This window comes from Gastrolobium bilobum, unplaced genomic scaffold, assembly GCF_033153095.1.
Source record: "Gastrolobium bilobum isolate Gb01-03AN ecotype WA unplaced genomic scaffold, APGP_CSIRO_Gbil_v1 utg4377, whole genome shotgun sequence".
In the NCBI taxonomy this organism is placed as follows: domain Eukaryota; kingdom Viridiplantae; phylum Streptophyta; class Magnoliopsida; order Fabales; family Fabaceae; genus Gastrolobium; species Gastrolobium bilobum.
The window spans coordinates 1,383,042-1,404,695 of NW_026895684.1; the positions used below are offsets into that span (position 1 = coordinate 1,383,042).

At 31.5% G+C, this 21,654-nt stretch overlaps 1 protein-coding gene across 1 annotated transcript; it reads left to right on the top strand.

The window, feature by feature from the left end:
* Positions 1-12,108: 12,108 nt before the first annotated feature.
* LOC133291000 (uncharacterized) lies at positions 12,109-14,316 on the top strand. Its single transcript, XM_061489166.1, has 2 exons — positions 12,109-12,154; positions 12,249-14,316. Exon 2 carries the CDS (start codon positions 12,556-12,558, stop codon positions 13,972-13,974), a length of 1,419 nt encoding a protein of 472 aa, XP_061345150.1. The 5' UTR covers positions 12,109-12,154; positions 12,249-12,555; the 3' UTR covers positions 13,975-14,316.
* The last annotated feature ends 7,338 nt before the right edge of the window (positions 14,317-21,654 follow it).

Consider the following 21,654-nt stretch of genomic DNA (forward strand, 5'->3'; position numbering starts at 1 on the left):
TATTATTTTATACAATATCGTGCCAAACGCTGGATAATATTAAAATTCAATAAGGTTTTATACAATTAAGTCTTATATTATCAGGTCTTATACTGTCAGGTCTTATCCTATACTATGTACCAAAGATATCCTTACTCTCTTATAAAGGTCAGCTTGAGATGCTATTTTGTAAGAAAACTCTCATTTAAAACAGAACATCTCTTATAAAGGTCCTTTTAAGATGCTATCTCTCCAATTGAAAGGTGAAAAAAAGTAATAACTTTCTGTTTTCCTTTATTTTTGATATTAATCTTAAAACATTTACTTTCAATTTTTTCCACAAATAATGTGATAATTCATGAACAATAAAATTAAAACACGCAAACAGTGGTTCGGCTGATCTAACATTGATAAAGCCATGAATTATTTTGACAAAAGCAGTTAAAAAAAACATTAAACTCTCAAAATTTCGATTAAATTAATGACATAAGCAATACGCGAATTATATGAATGTTTTTGTTAAATTGCTCACTATTACAAATAGTCATTGGTCAGAGCCTGGGATCGGGTGCAGATTGCTGAACCCAAAATAACGAAGACAAGTCCATCATCAATTTCTCTGGGCTAGTTTCCTGCCATATATGCCCCCCCTCCTACAAACAGACTCCACCATATCCTAATTGTTGGACCACATGACCACCCCACACCCACTACGTAGACTTGTGATATGCCTTTGACTCAGTCCTTTCTTTAATTTTCTATCAATTACAATCAAGTATCTAAACCTAAATTGCTAAAAATCTCGAGACCCTCGTTGAATACAGCAAGCGTTTGAATCAAACAAAATGGGAATATATTAACGTGCCCCATAAGAAAAGGCTAATAGTGCTAACCAAAAAAAAAAGAGGAAAATTGTTAGGTGGCATTGGACTTGTCAAAATGGCGACTGGTATCAACTTCTTAAAATTTCAGTCACATTAGATCCCGACTTGAAAATTATGTTTGTCTATTCACATCACTATCTTCATATCAAATCTATAGATCAAGATCAAATCAAGAAAGTAGCTGTTGCCTCTTGTGCATCGTTATTAAGGTATCTCTACCACTACCCCTGCAGCCAGAGGGAGAGAGTCTCTCTTTTACTCTTCTTTTTCTCGTGCTTTCGTATTTTACGACTTTACTAAAAGGAATATACTTAACACTTTGAAATGCACTCCCTGAAAATGGACTTAAAGGAATAACAGGAAATTCAATAGTTTGGAACTCTCTGGACTATTGTTTTACGAGAACAAATGATGGGAAGGGGGAGACCAAACATTCTATGTACAATGAATAATCAGTACATGCAAAGCTTCATTTATGATTTGTTTGAGAGTTAATTTTAATAAGAGGAAAAAGGAAGAAAGGGAAGGGTTTTATTAATTTCTTTTAGGGTTCTCTTTTTTTACAAGATAATTATCTACGTTGAGACCAAAACGACATCGTTTTGATGCGAAAATCAAAGTATTTTTATAATTATAATTTATTTCAAGATTATAATAGTTTTTTTATTATAATTTTTTAATTTTTTAACCCAAAACAATGCTATTTTGGAAACGAATGTAGATAACTTATATACATTCACTGTATAAACATTAAAGTCTTTCTTGTTTGTGAGTTGAAAGAAGTAAGGAGAATGATTTAGGAATTTTCACAGAACCTTCCAAAATCATTCTTGTTCTTAAAATCAAAATTCCCTCAATTTGAGGGGTTTTAACTCTCAAATTTCTTTCTTTCCCCTTTCTCTCTCTCTCCGTTGAATTTCTTTTCTCCCCTTCCCCTCTAAACTCTCAAGCAAAGCTTTGGAGTGTGTTTAGGAATTTGGAAGAGAGGGGAAGGAAGAGAAAGAAAATAAAATGTATTCTCCTCTTCTTATTTCGGAGTTAAAAATCCTCCCTCAAACTTCACAAATTAGGGAAACTCTAATTTTAAAAGTGTAAAGAGTATTAAAGGGATTTACAAAAATCTCTCATTCCCTTCCTCCATTCTTTGTAAACTATAAAGGGGAGGGTATATAAGTAAAACATTCTCCTTTTTTTTCCTTTTCCTTTTAATAATGACTCTCAAACACACCCTTGTGATTTTTTTCAGTCAAAGTTTCGTTCCTTTAGAAATATTTATTGATATTCCTAATCTCACTATTGGAGGCTTTTCTTATCACAAGCATAATTAACTAGCTCCTATAACCCAAAATATATTAGGGTTGTAAGTTCATTCTTTTTTCTTTTTTTTTGGTGTGGGTTCATTCTTTTTTTTTTTTTGAATATCTGTTCATTCTTTTTTTTAACTCAATAAATCGTCGGTTTGTAAGTTGACATTTTGATTTCTTTTTTCTAAGCTTAATTGATCATGTAGCTAGCCCGTGAACCTGCAACTAGCTGACTTAAATTCAATGATGTTATTAGACTTAATTTAAAATGTAATTGTTATTATTTTTTTACTGTAAAACAATGCTAAATAATAATAAAAGATAGTTAGTGTTGTCTAATCATATGTTTAAGAAGCATTTTGAAATTTCAAGTTGTTTCTGTGGTTAGGTTAGGTAAAGGTCATTAATTAGAAATTTGGCGTGATCTCTAAATATCTGTCCTGTACATCGCCATGACAAAATATCCTTATCGGGAACAAAATTGAAGAAAAAGTGAAGAAATTAAATTGAGGAAATAAAATAACTATCTTTCAAATATAAAGAATAATTATTATTTTTTATACAAACTGGTTTAATCCGACTCAAGAACTGTGAATTCTGATTACAAAAAAAAAAAAACAAAAAACTGTGAATTCATATTGGGAGCGGATATCCCATATTATTTTTTCCTTTAATTTAAAATTTATCACTTAAATAATAATTATTAGTGTAAATAATAACATTTAATTTCAAATAAGAATATGGGAAGATTCGAACGGTTGCTTGTTTGGTTGTCTTAATTTTTCTACATCTATCCAACTTGGCTGTAGTAACAGCTTGATACGCTTCAGAAAACACCAAGACATGAATAAAAATAAAATATTGACCATTTCATTGACCAAATATTTGTTGTTTTTTCTTTTTCTTTCTCCGGGGTATTATTTTTCAATTTCTTTTTAATATTTGATTTGTCTCGTGTTCTCATCTATTTTATCTTTTTCAGCTATTCTGGTATCCATCACTTAGTTGTTTTGATTGATTCATGACCGATGATGAAGAATAATTCTAGAGAGGACAATCTAAATAATAATAATAGGAAACCCCACAAAAAGAGAATTTTTTAATATGATACAGGACCACTATGATCTTTCCATTCAAAAATTGATATTGTATTAATTTCTTTTTTCTTTTTTCTCTCCACAGTCCCACCTGATTTATTTTGGTACTCGACCACAATAACTTTGCTCCACAAAAAGGACACGAGGCGTACTAAAAGGAATAACCACTCTTAAATTTTATCAAATTTTTAACTTTTTTGGGTGTAATATTATTCAATTTAAAAATTATTAAAGAGATATAATATAAATTATTGAAATTTTATTACTTACCAACTTGAGTTGTTGGGTGATATACTTATTTCTCATGTATCAAAGCCAAAGTAATCATAAAGTTAAGAGTTTGATTTTTTGTGCTCCCACTTTATGGTATAATTAAGTCAATACGAGATAAAATAAGATAAAAATGAGTTTGTATAATATTCATTTTTCAAGCCCAAATTAAAGACCCATCACTTACTCGTTTAAGCTGTTGAATGAGATGGTTAGATGATTGTTTATCCGAAGTTGAGGCAGGAAAAAAACTATTCTCACACTATTATTTTCACATCTTTTTAAATTTAATTATTTTTATTACATAGCTATTATTTTCATTTTACTTTTCATTTTTTATTTACATCATTTTAACTTTTTCATCTTCTATAATCTTTTATTTTATTTTTTTAAATCTCAACTAAACTGCTTTTTTTATATAATAAAAAATATTTTTTGTAAAGTTATACATTATTAAAATAACTTAAAAATACTATTATATTACATATTTACTTATCAATGATTTATCAATGAAATTACGCAACTGAAATTGGCATATAACTTTATTGTTTTTACAATATTGGTATTTTGGAATTAATCTTATGTTACTGAAATTAAATTATTTGTTACAAAAAAATTCAAATGCACATCTCAACTATACTTATTATATATATATATATTGAGGGTCTATGAACTTTTCAATGAAGAAAATAATGTAATTCAAATATTAAAAAGAAGAGTATAATTTATTTAAGGGGATTGTTTTTCTTATGTTGTATAAGACAAAATAATCTTCCAGTAGACACAAATTTTATGTGAGTTCCACTTTAAATTTTTTTCTCTTCCTTATATGTCTGCTGATTTTGTTTTTATGCAATATAAAAAAAATAATCCCCTAGTTTATTCAAAATCATAAGCTAGCATAGCTTTGTTTATTGACTTAGATACAGCAGTTCGCGTATTAGAAATCTTTAATCTGCCCAGTGCCCTTTTCTGAAACAAAAAGCCGCACCATTATTTTATTAATTACGCATATTACCTTTCTCATATCTATCTGCTATTAATTAAGGAGTTTGCATTCATCATGCAACATGACAAAAGAAAGTTTCCTACACATACAATATTTTGTGGATCTCGCATGTTTTGAAGTAAAAAAAAAAAAAAAACTAAAAATTAAGGCACGAAAAAAGAATCTGTATAACATGACACAATCATTTTTCCTATAACATAATTCTTATAAAACACGTTAATTAAATATATGTTTCTATCTATAATACTGGTATGGTCCCCTCAATATGCGGGATCATGCGAAATTATTACGTTAAAACAATTAATAATATCCGACACACACATTTTCAGGATTCAATATTTTTTATATTGTAAAAGATAAGATTATCTCATATATACATAAAAATGTGTAGGATCATCGTGAAATGACATTTAGAAAGTTCAAAACTTATACGATGGGGTGTTGGCGAATGGCGAGAACATATATAAATATATATATTATTCAAATATAGCTCCCCAATATCCACACATGTCGTTATTTTATTATTTTAGTAACAGATTAATTTTTGGAGGAATAGTTAAAGGAAAAAACGAGTGTCATTTTAAATGATATAATTCATGTCTATTCACTCTTACAAAAAGGTGTGGGTCCTACATTTTTAGTTTTCTTTTTCTTTATTTTTTTCCAGTGGATTCCATCTCTTTACGAAAATGAAAGAACACAAGTTGTATTGTTTAAAATGACACATCTTTTTCCCTTAATTAAATATGGATGAATTGGAACATAAAGGGAGAGATTACTAGCAATTTCTTCTTCTCCTTATTGTTCATTAAGTGTATTTTATTAGGGTGACAATTTACGTTGAAACGATATGATACGATTTTGACACGAATGTAAATACATTTAACACGAACACGATACAAATTTTAAAATGGATCAAATATTTTGACACAAAGACGACTCACTTATTTTGTAAGTTGATATGATACAACATGAATAACCTGCTAATCTCAAAGTGTTGTACTTATTATGCGAGTCGACATGATATGAATAACATGTCAACCTCAAAGTGTGTCACTTGTTACGGGGATTGACACAATACAACACGAATAACCTATAAAAAGATTAATGCGAGTCAATTTCGTATTTGCGGATTATCACACGATGAGACACAAAAATTAGTATGTCAATTTTGTTGGATATGACTTATACTTTGCTTGTTGATGAGGGCCCTTGTTGTCGGGAAAGGCAAAATCGAGTGACGATGAGATGAATATAATACAGACAAGCTGGACGTAGCCTAAATTGGATGAGACAAGTTGGACGTAGCCTAAATTGGATGAACCAAGGTAAATCACCGTATCAAAATTCTTTTTTTTTCTCTTTTATTTTTTGATTTGTGTGTGATTGTCAATTTCCAACAAATCTTTACCAACATGAACACAACATGAATTTGAAAATAAATCAATCCTAATACGAATTTTTCTTATCATGTTCGTATCTTGCCAGGTAGTAGTGTTAAAAATTATCTCGTATATATTTATAGACGTTATACAATACAGCTCATTAAACGGATTATCAAAGTATGTGGCCCGTTATCTCAAAAAAAAAAAAAAAAAGTATGTGGCCCGAGATTACTTCATTGCCTCGTGCATATGAGGAAAAACAAGCCACGTGAGATTTATAAACAGGAATTGATGGAAATAAATGAAGGCATATATGCCCCCGCATACGTAAATTATGTGCCGGCATTTACAGAATGCAGGAGTATGAAGGTATATTGCACACGCAAAAGTTACATCTGCAACAGATCATAGATAAATATGTTCATCAAGGATCAATAAGATGCTCAATCGTACGGCCAGCATCATCATCAGACAACCATGGGTATGTCCAAGACTCAATTACTATCCATTTGACAATTAGGGGGTGTTATGGACAATAGATTAGAAGTCCCATCAATATCATTTCCAAGCCTTTCTATGATTCCTCACTTATCTTTGTAAATGGACGATGACCACATACAGTAATACAAATTAAAGTAGTTTTACATGTTCAAGCAACATAAACAAGACATAATTAGTTCAACAGCTTTGGGCATATTAATGGAGGGTCATGTTTGCACAAGTGTATACTTCAAGGAATAAATAAATCCATCAACGGCTTGTATATGTAATTTATTTGGAGCCTTTTATGTTAGCGATGTGTAACATATCAATAGCGTGGTTGAAAGAAACTTTTGGGGTAGGGAACTGGACAATGACGGCATCTAACACAAATATTAAAGAAAAGAAAACAGAATAAAGGGGAACATAAAATAGAAATGGCGTCTGGCATCCCACTTCTATACTTACAGTTCTTTCATATTTGACTAATTAAGGTGATAGAATAAGATAATCTATCTTTGGTAGAGAAAATATTTTTTTATATATACTATGAAAAAGTAAAAATATCATGTATCAGACGATATTTTTATTTAGGAATATGAAGTGTAATATCGAATGATGGGAAAAAAAGTTTTTTGAGATTATTTTCAGTTTCCTCATATCAAACGTTAGGAAAAAAAAATTTCCTTATCCCACTTTCTTAGAATTTTAAAAAAAATTATCGTACCAAACAGCCTCATAATGTGTGTCTTAGCTTTCGATTACAGAACTTCCAAAAAATTTAATTACAGTTATAATACTAATAATAATATTAAAATTTGAATATTAAAAAAAGGACGAGTTGAGGGCCCATGTTTATCACGTTAAAGGAAACTACAAGGCTTTCCAATGGTTAGAACTCAAAAGGGTCAATATGTAAATAACAGTTTAAAATAATTACATTGCGGGAGTTATTAAAAAGTTGAGATGAAATTCGAACCTAATTGTAGATGAGGTGAACAATTCATTGAACATGAAAAGGGGTAAAAACAGTTGTAGGAACGGAACTGTAAACATATCACACGAGTAGACCAAGAAAACTTGAGAAATGGGTTGTGCATATTTTTGCTTAGTGGATTTGGTATTGTAGGGGGCAAATACAGAGCATAGGTATATATCAAAAAGGAAAAAGCGTATGAATATTTAGACACAGAAAAGATATGGACCGCTATATTAATTATTATGCATATTTTGAAGATTATTTAACGCTCATTTATTATAATGGAATGGCTTCCCCCTTTACAACAACAAAAACAAAAAGAATTAGTTTCAAGTTCCGTTGGTTGGAGCGAACTTTAATGTCGTTGAACTGATTCATCCATCGGGCACCTGGTAATATAATTGAAAATTTTCCCATACTTCCTAATAGATAGTATCAGCAAACTAACATAGACGAATCATTAGCACCAACAACATAAAATTGCAGGAAAAACAATCATATAAAAATAGGGTTTTATAAGAGTTATGTTCTAAGAAAAGTGATTGTGTAATGTTATAGAGATTCATTTTGCGTGCCGTAATTTCTTTTTCTTTTTTCTTTTTTCTTCAAAAAATATGGGTCCCACAAAATATTGTGTGTGTAGAAAAGTTTGTTATGTCATGTTAAATGACAAATGCAAACTCCATAAAAATATAAGATAATTGAAAAAGATTATATTTACAAATTTTTTGTTCATAATTTTGTGGAATACAAAACTATTAGTGTATTCCCTAAAATACATAGTTGAGTTTGTAATCAAAAAATTTATAAATATAACTCTACTCTAAATCATTATGTTTACAATTTTTTTGTTTACAAACTGCACTACGTATTGTCGGGAATGAATTCTTAATCGAATCTACTCTTGGGAATATATATTTCAGTTTTAAACAAAAAAATTTGTAGATTTTCCTTAGGTTAAATATTATGATTTTTCTTCTACATCTTTTAGTAGAGAAAAGGCTGTGCGGAGGCGTTTGATATTAGAAAAAAATTTGAATTCCAAAAAACTGATATTGGTAATTTTATTTAGAGATAAATTATTCTACCTACTAATTTTTTTGTCTACCACTCTTTAACATCATTAGATTAGAATTTCAACAGGAGAGAGAAATGATAAATGTAGTTGAGATTCTGATCTAATAGTATTTGAGAGTGGTAAACAAAAGTAGACAGAAAAAATGATAAGTAGAATAATCTATCCCTTTTATTTATCCACGTTTGGTATAAGAATTGTTAAAAAAATTTGGAAAAATCATATTCCCACCAAATTTTTTTTTGAAGTTTTTTAAACCAAAATGCTATCCAAGAATAACAGGAGAGTGATATTTTTGGATTTCTATGATATAAAAAAAATTTACAAATTTTTTTAATAATATTTCTGATAATATTTTAGCCTACTAAATAATTTTTTATAATATTTCCCAAAAAATTATTTTTCCAACGTATTCATGATAATCATACATAAATTTTTTTTCCTCTGTCATACACTTCTGAAAAGATTCCCTTAGATTTTATATCAGATTTTCTTTCCTACAAATAATTTATAAATCACGGTTTCTGACTGCGTCAAAGCCATTGAAATAAAGAAGACACACATTTCTTCATTTTCTTTTTTATTTTGAATATCAACCGCATATATTAAAAGGGAATAAATATTCTCCCATCACAGACATCATTATCCCCTTCATGCATATACATTTTAGGGATTTGTATTCATCATTTAATATGACACAAATTTTTTTTCTACACTTACAATATTTTGTGGGGTCCGCATTAAAAAAAAATTACAACACACAAAATAAATCTCTATAATATTACACAATCATTTTTCCTACCACATAACTCTCATAAAACCCAACATTTTATCGGTGAGTCTTTTAAAAAAATATATATCTCTCTTAAATTCTTCTTTATTGTTCTCTAGTAACAGGAGAATAGTACTGAAAAGACTCAAAACAATATTTACTTCTTGCTAAAAACACTTCTCATATTATATGAATAGTGTTTTTTGTTTTTTTTTTAATATGAATAGTGTTTTTTTACATTGCGATCTTTTGATTTTCATACTTGTTTTTTTAAAATAATAAGTGTTTAACTCTTAGGTGGTGTTTGGTTGGGAGCTTTTCAGCGGATATCTATCTTTCTCAAGTATGGCTTTTAGAAATACCATGTTTGTTTCAATGTTTTTCACCAAAAACCCATCTATCCAATTTGTCTGGATTTATGAGAAACATAGATATCCGCACTGTTTAGAAACCCAATTTGAAGGTGGGATTTTTCGGAAAACCGGTTATCTGCCTTTTAATGCACTGTTGATTTCATAAAGTTACCTAATTTTCCCAGTAAAGTTTTTCCCCACCAAACAACTTTTTTTTACATCTTTCTACCTATCTCACTTTATCTATCTTTCCAATCATTTCTCTATCTATCTCATTTCCCTACTATTCCAAAAAAATTTCTTGAACCAAAGGCCCCCTTACTTTTTTTGGGCATAAATTCACGGGACTCTATTTTCTCCTATAATAGGAGTTATCTTATCTGCGTTAAATATACAAATATGATAAGTCCTGCTGTTGAGATATATAGTCTCACATTAGTTATATGTGCAACTAATGTGGCCTTTATAAGGCCTTGGGCACTCCCGCTCTTTGAGCTAGCTTTTAAGGTGGTGTATCCCAAGGTTCTTTACATGGTATCAGAGCCTCGTCGCCCTCCACTTTCTCTTGTGGCGTTTCTTAGCATAGGTAGGCTGGGCCTGTTGCATTGTCCACTCTTCAAGCCCAATGGGCTCTCGTGTGAGGGGGCGTGTTGAGATATATAGTCTCACATTGGTTGTATGTGCAACTAATGTGGCCTTTACCCAAAAGCTAGCTCAAAGGGTGTGAGTGTCCAAGGCCTTATAAAGGCCACATTAGTTGAACATACAACCAATGTGAGACTATATATCTCAACACGTCCCTCCACGCAAGAGCCCTTTGGGCTTGAAGCGTGGAATTGCACAGGCCCAATTTTTTGATTTACCTTTTGTGCTTTTTTATTTTTAATTCCACTTTTAAAGTGGGGAACGGTGAAGATCGAACTTGTGACCTTATAGTCACTCAAGCTCTAATACCATGTAAAGAACCTTGGAATACATCACTCCAAAAGCTAGCTCAAAGGGTGAGAGTGTCCAAGGCCTTATAAACTCCACATTAGTTGCTCATACAACCAATGTGGGACTACTATATATCTCAACACCTGCCACCTATAAAAAAAGACAAAAGCATTTTTTCAAATACCAGAGATAAAGTTATCTCCAGTGAGCTCAAAACGACGTCGTTTTGGATTATAAGATTATAAAATTATAATGACAAAAACTAATATAACCCTGTAATATATTATAATTACAAAAACACCTTAATTTTTGCCCAAAAACAACGTCGTTTTTGACTCACGGGAGATAACTTTATTTCCGGTGACGAAAAAAATCCTTTACCCATAAAAAAAAATTATTGCACAGAAATTGATGACTCACGACAGGTGAAAACAACTCTCCAGCAATATGAGAGTTGTTTCCCCCTAAATACATATAGGGTTTGTTTTTTCTGATGTTACTTTAGATAACTTTATCTAATGTTCATCAAAACGACGTCGTTTTGGGACGGAAATCATGGTATTTTTGTAATTTCAATTTATTTCAGGGTTATAATAGTCTTTATCACTCTAATTTTTTAATTTTTCAACTCCAAAACGACGTCGTTTCGATGAACATTAGATAAAGTTATCTAAAGTAACATCGGAAACTTTTTTCCCATATATATAACATAATAATCTAGAATTAATATTTTTATATTGTAGGAGATAATTATATTTCCTATACATATATTAAAGTATATTGAATTCATATTATTATTTTTTCTCTTTCTTCTTTTTATATGACCTCATATAGACTTTATATACTTTTATATATAGATAGGAGATAAAGTTATCTCCTATAATATTAGAAGTATTAACCCCTAATAATTTATGGAAAATATTTTTCTTATGTTGTAGAAAAATAGTTATTTCATGTTGTAGAAACAAAATTATAAGTGGAACCCACAGGTAAGAAAAGAGAAAATAAATGATGAAATTCATCCCTCTTTTGAGTGTATAGAAAAATTATTTCTTTTATATAAAATAAGATAAATATAACCCATGTTTTATATACGCAAGTATTTATATTCGTTTCTTGAAGCAATATGAAAAGCTAAATAGTGAATAAGGTTGTTCTCTTTCCTTTATGCAATTCAACAACCCCCACTCTAATTTGGTTGCTTGCACACTATAATTATTCCGAAAATATAAGACGAACCAGAAGAAATTAACATTCTCAATTAATAAATAACTTTTTCAATGAATTCTTTTGAATTGTTTAAAATAATATCTTCCTTAACGTCGTCGCGTCTTTCATCCATTTCACGCTGCAAATCAAAACCACAAATCTCACATACTTTGACCACTAAAAGCCTGCCATCACAAAACCTGTCTCCCCACTGATATTTTCCTGGTGAAACCACATCGATCAGAAGCAGCCTCTTTTTTTTTTTTACTTTTTTTGGAAATAAGAAGCAGCCTCTCTTCTTATACAAGAAAAATGCTTTAGAACTATTTCTCTTTCTCTCTCTTCCTTTTTCCATTTCACTTGAAACCCTAATACAGGATCTTTTTCTCAATCTTTAGTAATCCAAAATCTAGGACAAAGAGGTAAGAAAAAAGAGAGGACAAAGACTTCTCTCACCCTCCCAACTCCCAAGTCCTAACCCAAACACAGTAACCTATGTTCATAACATCTGTGCAGGTATTAAATACATGATCATTCGTAGCTGTTTACGTAATACCCTTTTGCTCGATCAAAGACAGATTAAGAAAACGTGAGCCAAGCACCGTGTACTGGTTGGAGCAGATCAGAGCCATAAAGAAGTGAGCGGTGAGTACTTTCTGAAGAAGAAAAAAAAAACACTTTCTCTGTTGTTTTTCTCTTGTCTTTCTTCTCCCATACCTTATTCTGTACCATCTCTTAAATATGGAGTATGTGTAAGTAAGCAAAATCTCTCTGAACCAGCCCAAATCACTGTCTCCCTCACGTCTTTCCATTTTCTGCTCTCATGGATTCGGGTAACAGTAGTGGGAGTATACAATCCACCAGCGGTGATGATGAAGAGTACGATTCACGCGCGGAATCATCATTCTCTGCGTTCTTAAACAATTCACCATCACTAACCCATGTTGGTCCCTTCAGTAATAGTACCACTACTAACCTCCCAAACGCAAACCCACACCCACTACCACCACAACACCACCATAATAACAATACCCACATGTTTGACCCTTTATCAAATTACTTGGATCCAATACAAAGACATACATCATTTCCCAACCCAAACTCACTGTTGAACCTTGACGTGATGTGGTCCAAACCTGCTAGATCAGAACCAAACCCCACCGATCTTGGTAGCTTGATACCTTGTTCATCATCCTCAACCTCACCACAGAACCAAGCTTTTGTTCAAACGAGAGGCAATAATACTGCTGCTTTTCTTGCGACACACAACAACTTGGCTTCAGAAAGTGGTTCCCGAGGATTACTTTCGGTGTCAGCCGCCAACAATGATCAAGCCAACAACACCAACATGGTTCGAAACCCAAAGAAACGGTCCAGGGCTTCTAGGCGGGCACCTACCACAGTTCTCACTACAGACACCACAAATTTCCGAGCCATGGTTCAGGAATTCACTGGTATCCCTGCACCACCTTTCCCATCCTCGTCTTTCCCAAGAAGCAGATTTGATCTCTTTGGTTCTGCTTCTACTTCAACTATGAGATCCACCCATTTGGACCCTCCTTATCTTCTTCGCCCTTTTGCTCATAAACTTCCTCATCTTCACCCGTTTCCTCCTTCCTCTTCCATGATGGACACTTTATTAGTAGCTTCCAATAACTCAACTAATTCTACTACTAATTCCACTTCCATTGATCACTTAGGCCTTCTAAAGCAGCCTCATCAGCCTCTCAACTTTAACATGCACAACCCAGTTCTCAACTTCCAAACACCCCCAAAGTACCCTCTTGACAAATCTTCTGTTCTTGTCTCCAAGACACAAACTTCCTTGGAAATTCCGCCAAGTTCTGATTCATTTCTCAAAATGGGGGTATTTGAGGAATTAGGATTGAGGCATGACCGTGTCAACGCCAACGTTAGTGGCCTTCATCAAAACATGGTATCGTCACCTTCGGTTCGAGTTGGATCATTGTCAAGTGGCAACAATAACTTGAGTAATGCCTCAACAGCATGGGCCCAAAGAACGGACACCATTACCAACAATGATTGTGGTCACGGAGGAGGAGCTATGATGTCTCTCAGTGGCACTGACAACTACAGTAATGTTACAGAGCGAGACACAAATGGCAAAGTACACTATTCAGCTTCTTCATCGGATTTTCATGGAGAGAAGGGGCCAGAGTGTACTGTAGCTGCAAGAAGCGAAGGTATGGTGGAATCATGGATTAATTGTTCTTCTGATTAAGTGCCTCCACCGAAAGATCAAAATGATCGACTAATTAAGAAACGGAATAAGAAGAAAGTAGATTTTATGTTTGTGATTTCATAAAGTTTAAAGCAACTGATGGCAGTATAATTCTAATGCATGAAAGAGAGAATCTTGAAATTGTCATCTTAACTATGACCATCAATTTTATTTTTATTTTTTTAATTTTCTTTTTCGTTGTACTTTGGGTCCCTCAAATTATGTGTAAATAATTTGAAGCTAGTTTGTCTTTCTCTCTCTCGTTTTCTTTCTATTATTTTGCCCCCCCTCAAATTTTGAAGTGTGTTTTTAATCGTATATACACTCATATACAAAAGGATGCTGGTGGTTACGAACTTTGAGTGTTTATTACTTAATTTGTGTCTGTGTTTGAGGTTATTATATATGGATCTTGGTTTTGAGTTGCGTGAGTTTATTAAAGAATTTATATAATGTGCTGCGTTGATTGAATACAAGCAAACCGTGTATGTATACATCACTCTCTAATGTCTGCAAAGCTCTCCTCTCTTCTTTTATTTTTTGTAGTCTTTAATTTAACACCGATTACACAGTTGAAGGTTCTGGGAGTAAATAGTGGCGAGATTTAGGGAATTCTTAGCCGCCACAATCTTGCTTTATCGAATCAGAGACATCTTCATGTGTTTTTAACTTTTTCAAAACAAGAAGATATAAAGCACATTACACATGGGCATGTATCAATGGGTCCATGCATTCTCGTCTTCATTTATGATTTGTCTTTTAAAACAATAGAAAGACAACAATTGACGAAACATGTCACGGTTGTGCCTTCACAACTAAACCAACGCTTTTTTTTAATGATATTAATGTTTTTTATGTCACAAGGGAATAAAATTATATTATATATACATATAAAAGTGTGTGATATTTATATATTTTCTCTCTCTTTTTTATGTGAGTCCATATTAGAAGATAAAATTATTTTTTATAATATAAAAAATATTAATCTATATATATATATATATATATATTTCTCTACGATCTATTTTTCCGTATTTAAGGTATAGCTATTAGCCACAATATAGAGGCATACGTATACGTCATCACTCCAAAATTAGCTCACATCATCTATACTAGCGAGTATAATGCCATCCATGATGTATCATAATTAATGAGATTTTGAAATCACCAGTTGAGCCAATTATCTGGCTACACATTTAAATTAAAATCATTATACGCTGAAAAATAGAAAAAGGAAAAAGTGTGGATTGAATTTGAATCATTAAATTAGCTGTCCCTCACATTTGTCTGATTTCGATTGCGCACCATATATTCCTCCTCTGAAGAAAAGGGAAAAATAAAGGAAAGTGCTACGCGTGCATGTTCTATTACGCTCATAAATGAAACTTTTTATCTTAAGGGATTTGACAATTGTACGGTCTCCAAAGTCTATAATGTGGTTGAGAAGTGCTAATCGAAGAACGAAAACCACACAGGATGAAAAAATGCCAGGGGCAGGGTGGATGAGGAGATGGAATGAGACTTTCAACAAGAAACATATATTTGGTAGGAAACTTTTTTTTTATTCTAAAATTATAATTTTCAGGAATATGGCGACATAATGATTTTTCTGCAAATATTACTAAAAAACTATTTAGCAGGCTAAAGAAATATTGGATCAATTTTTCTAATTTTATGTTAGGTTGATTGTAAATTATTGCTGGGAATATGGACCGAATTTTCAAAATTAATCTTAAGTGTCTTTTTTTATTATTCAGTGTCATTTTTTTCTTCTTTATGCCTGTCTCCCTCTCTTTCTCTCTGTCTCAACTTGAGTTTGCCGCCGAAACCAAGGCGATCAAGGTTGATTCCAGTGAGGTCATCGCAGAGGATTCCCTCGTATGAGCGAGGGCAAGCAATGTATACTAGTGAGTGAAGAAGGGTAACCGTGAGTCCAACACTCTCTCAAGCGGATCTGTTGTTATCCCTTTTTTGAATTCTAATAGAGATCGGAGCTATGATTGGGAGAAAGAAGAAACCGAAACGAAAAGTGAAAGAAGAAGAAGAATAAGAGTGAAGGGTATTTTTGTCTAAAAATTAGTCAACATTTTCCTACCGTGTGAGATTTCTAAAATACCACCTATTTAATGGTATTTTGATTTGGGATTTTTGTGTGTAAAGTAAAATCCTGATATTGTGATTTTTCTAGAAAAATTTTTACACTTCCTTGTATCCAACGTGGGTAAATCAAATATCCAATATCACTTTTATAAGAATCGTAAATTTTTTCATATACCAAACACCCCCTAAAATTCGTAATGGGACACAGATATAATATAAGGACATAAGACTTTGAATTTTTTTCCAAAATCTTACAAAACGGTTAGATTATAATATACAAAATTAACATAATATAAAAACAAAAATTATAAACTAAAATATAAACATTAATATTTTTTAAAGTTAATGTTAATTATCATCATTTATTTATTATTATGACCTTTTATCTAAATTGAAACAAAAATTCTAACAAAAAATTGAAAAAAATTATAAAATACAAGTTAGGAGTACTCTTCAAGAAGTAGCGGACATCAGTACAATAATTATTGGGAAAAACTACTCTTATGCAACATAAGAGTAGTTTTATCTCCTACACAACCATCGAAAACCGTGACACTCTTTTTTTTTTTTTTTCTTTAAATGGCGGACCCCAGCATATGTATCTCTATAACATGAGAGAAGATCTTTCATGTAACATAAGATTAAATGAGCCCATAATTATTTTGAAGTCTTCATGGTTCATTGGACTTTGCTGGTGTGGTTTGTTCATGTGAATGGCAACTTAGTATTGAAAGAGACACATTTTTTTAGTAAAGTTAAAATTATTCAATTTTGCTAGTCATATATAGAGAAACATCACGATTGCGTCTAATGTGTCTATCAATATATGGTCCTCCTACGTCCAGTCATATTAGAAGAAGGGAAATTCTAGTTCAAAATCAGACTTTTCATAAGAGTGTATTTGCAACATCTAAATCAAAGTGTTCCACAAAGGCAATAAAATTTGTAGGTTCAAAATTCAAGTGTGAACGAGTATCATATTGTTAGGGAAAAGAGTAAATGAGTATCGTATAAATAAAAATTATAGATTCATTCATTGAGATTTTGGATCATGATAAAATGTCTGAATCATTTATTGTGGTTGGGCTAGCAGTTTAGTCAGTTAGGACTTAGAAATACCAGTACTATATTTATTTATTTTAATTGATGCGTTAGTGGAGCAATCACCTGGGCGGGAGAGGGATATACTTATTATAGCGGAAAATTAAATATATGACATTATCTTCATGTTTTAATCTTCAGCTACAAGCTAGTTTGCAAATTTGTACAATCAACGTGGCCACAATGTTCACATTACACCCTATTTTCTGCATAATAATTTTCATAGGTTGAAAGTAGCCTATGAGCTGCGGGATAAGAAATCAGCACATTACACGCATTGCTGATGCAGCTACGTACGTAACATTCTACATGGTTTAATGAGTTATAGGGGGATCTAATTTTGCGGCTCTAATCTACCTAATAAACTGGTTATATTTATAATGAATTTGAAAAAACAAGATCTAATTAATTGCTATGCCACAAAGCAGCCGCTATATAGGTTCAATTAATTTATTTAATTTCCGAAGCACTTGCCCAAAAAAGGGAGGATTAAATTAACGGAAGCGTTAAAACTAATTTATTTTATTTATCTAAGGATTAAAATTATGATAACAAATACAACAAAAAGGGGGAAAGGGAGGGAAAGGACATCTGCTTTAAGCACTCCTGAGCTGGAGTCGTTATAATTTGTCGAAGTGGCTTGTCTTTTGCATGAAATGGCCCGGGATATATATAATCCATTCCAAAAGTTAAAAATCTTTTTCGATTTCTTTGATTGATAGATCAATGATTCTTTTTCATTTCGCTTTTTGGGTTTAAATTTAGAAGGATGAGAGGGAGATAAATGGGATGGCATTCAAAAAAATTTGAATTATTTTTAAAGGAAAGGCACATGAATCAATAAGAATCATAGTAAACCATGGGGGTGCTTTCACAAAAGGGAAGCAGTTTTCACATTAACTTTTAATAAACTAGCAAAGACTATTATGAAGTAAAATTCAAATGATTACAGGGATAGGATATGGGAGATTTTTCAGGAGTGAGATTGGATGGCACTACCTTTGACATTTCATTTTTTTTATGATGCATGGTGGCCCATTGCCACTGAATAAGACTTCGCAGCTTTTGTGCACTTCAACAGTGATGGCTTTCTCCCACACCCTCCCAGCCCTATCCCAACCTACAGTTCCCTATAATTTTGAGCCTAAACTAAAAAAGATGAACACCTTTTCCCGTCCTCATGAAAAAGGCTGTACTCCGTCGGAATAAATTTTTTATGCATCATATGTATTTAATGGAGTGTTTTTTTTTTCACATTTGAAAAAAAATTCACCATTTTTTTTTTGGATATTTTTAAAATATCCAAAAAATATATTTTTAAAATATCTTTTTTCTGCCACATTGAAAAAAAATATACCCAATTCAATATATTTGATACACCAAAATTTTGTTCCTTCGCTTGAATTCATTCCATGATTCCATCACTAGGGAAAGTATAACTTCAAAGTACCTGATACTATAGAAAAAGACAAAGCTATATAAATTACAGGAAACCTTATTTTAGTTCTCTGGTCATCACTTTAGTCGTTTTTTTTTTTTTTGTTAAAAAAGTATTAATATTTATATTTTTCAAAATAAAAATAAAGATTTGACTTTAAGTATATAATCATATTGTATGGCCAGGTTAGCAATCCAATAAAGAACCATGAGGCCTAAGGGACAATGACCATACTGCCACTTTTTAGGCAAAATTTTACTTGATTGTCACTTCTGAAAAAAATTTTGCCAAAATGCCACGCCTGAATCCCGCTGGTCTGACAAGCGGGAATGGACTGGACACGTGCCAGCGTCTGAATGGTCAACCATTCTCGCTGGGCTACTCAGCTAGAATGTCAGAATGATGACACGTGGCAAAAGCACAGGCATTCTCTGGATGTCTGTACTTTTGCCACGTGTCAGCATTCTGTCATTCTAGCTGGGCAGCCCAGCGAGAATGGTTCACCATTCAGACGCTGGCACGTGTCCAGTCCATTCCCGCTTGTCAGACCAGCGGGATTCAGGCGTGGCATTTTGGCAAATTTTTTTTCAGAAGTGGCAATCAAGTAAAATTTTGCCTAAAAAGTGGCAGTATGGTCATTGTCCCTGAGGCCTAACATGGAGAAAGCCTAATTTATTCCAGGAAAATATTTTCGGTATTGCGGAAGTATTAAAGACTCAGTACATTTTTTATTAAATATGAAAAAAAAAATTAATATACTTAACTTTCTCATTTTACCCACCCTTGGTTATTTTTCCCTAAGTCAATACCCACATTTTTCTATTTTTAGTAAAAAAAGTACATAAATTAATATATTTAAATTTTCCAATTTACCCTCTCTTTTATGGTCATTCTTTCCTAAGTCATCACTTTTTTTCTATTTTTAATAAAAGAGTACATATTCCTTCATCAATCAATCCAAACCGATTCAAACCGCGGTGGTTAAGTCAAAAAATCGATAACCGAGTTAATAAAAAAAATACATATTTTAATTGGATTATATCGGTTTTCGATTTGGTTGGTGAAAACCAATTCAATCCAAACTAATCCAATGCATCGTGTATTTATTATTTTTGAAAGATGATGACTTAAAATCTTGTTGTTTTGTAGACTTGGAATCTAGGATGTTATTGATAGCAAACTATCCTGTTTAAGTTTTTTTTTGTCTATTAATCTATTTTAACTTTTCATGAGTTTTAAGACTTATTTTAGTTTGAAAACTTGAATTTTTCAGTGATTTGTAACTTTGTATGACTTTATTTTTAATATAGCTAGTGATTTGTATAACTGAAATTATTGGACTTTTCGAAAAACCGAAAACCAATCTAATACAAACCGAATAAAATAGGATTGAATTGGATCGAATTTAAAAAAAAAAAAAAAGAGAAAACTTCATTTTCATCCACTGTGATTTTGTGATTTATCATTTGACTCCCTGTGGTTTTAAACTTACCACTTAGACCCATTGTGCTTAAATAATTTATCATTTAACCCATCTGGTTCCAAACTTTCACTTAGACACCTGGTTAAAAAGTTTTTCTCTTAGATCACTTGTGGTTACAAAAATAAAAAATTTTAAAAAAATGTTTAAAATAAATATTCTCTCTTTTCTATTTTATATCCTCACTTAATGCATTTAGGGTTTTAAAAATAAATATAATTTTTTTAAAAATTCACCTATTTTTGTCAAGAAAATAAATTCAAGTCAAATATTATTTTATTTTATCTATTTTTTACGCAATATCATTATAAAATTATATAAAGAAAGTAAATATCTTTTTTTAATAAAACATATTTAATTTATCTTAAATAATATTTTTTAATTTCAAATATATTTAAAAAAATTAAGATAATTTATAAATTAATTTCAGAATAAATAACTTGAAATATTTTTAAACCATAAATGCATTACATGAGGATATAAAATAAAAAAGAGAGAATTTTTTTTTTAAATATTTATTTTTTAAACCACAAGGTGTCTAAATGAAATTTTTTATAACCACAATGGATGTAAGTGAAAATTTGAAACCATAGGAGGTTAAATGACAAAATAACCAAGCACAGTGGGTTTAACTAATAAGTTTAAAATCACAAAGGGTCAAATGATAAATCACAACATCACAATAGGTGAAAATGAGTTTTCTCTAAAAAAATTTCAAACCAAACGAATGATTAAACCAAATGAATTGGATCGGATAATTTTTGCTTCAAAATCGATCCAATTCAAATTACAAACACTCTCTTAGCACCAAAGATATGCTCCCACTCTAGAGCCTAGAAATACCATATTCTCCTAAGCTTATTCTTATTTTCGGACTCTTGTTCGAGCAATTATCACTATTCCACGACTTTTCTGCTCATTTTTCTCTATTATATGGAGTCACATCTTTAGATCCGATAATTTGGAGAGGAGATGTTAAACTATGTAGCGGAAAAAAATATATAAAGGGCTAAAAGATAATTTTGATAATGGATATAAAAAGTTATGAAGAATAAAATAATAATTTGATGAAAGCAGTTATAAGGGAATAACGTTTGTTTCTACATAAGAGAAATATAAATCTAAATATTGCATTTCTTATTATCTAACTAAAAAATATCTTTAGATTTTCTTAAGGGGGCGTTTGGTCGGAGCTATCTGATGAGATAGATAGACATTGAAGAAGTGAGATTCTTCATTAACCATGTTTGGTTGAAGAGTTTGGAATATTTGGTTAGCGAAATCACTTCCCCAGCCACCCACTTTCCATGTCTATTCAACCCAAATGCAAGGCAACAGATTTCCAATTCAGATGTGATATTGGAGGTTGTCTACCTAAACGGAGAAATGGGTGAAAAATTAGATGACGAATATACTCACAACTTTTGCTAATTGCTACTTATTTTCGTAAAGGTAAAGGGTAGGTGATTCAAAAAAATTTAAAAATAGGATTATTTTCTTAATTGCTATTTATTTTCTTATCTATATTTTACCTCAAATCAAGCATAGACTTTATAAAATT

Bases quoted from the DNA above. Each gene is read 5' to 3' on its own strand.
- LOC133291000 (XM_061489166.1), top strand. From the start codon at position 12,556: ATGGATTCGGGTAACAGTAGTGGGAGTATACAATCCACCAGCGGTGAT.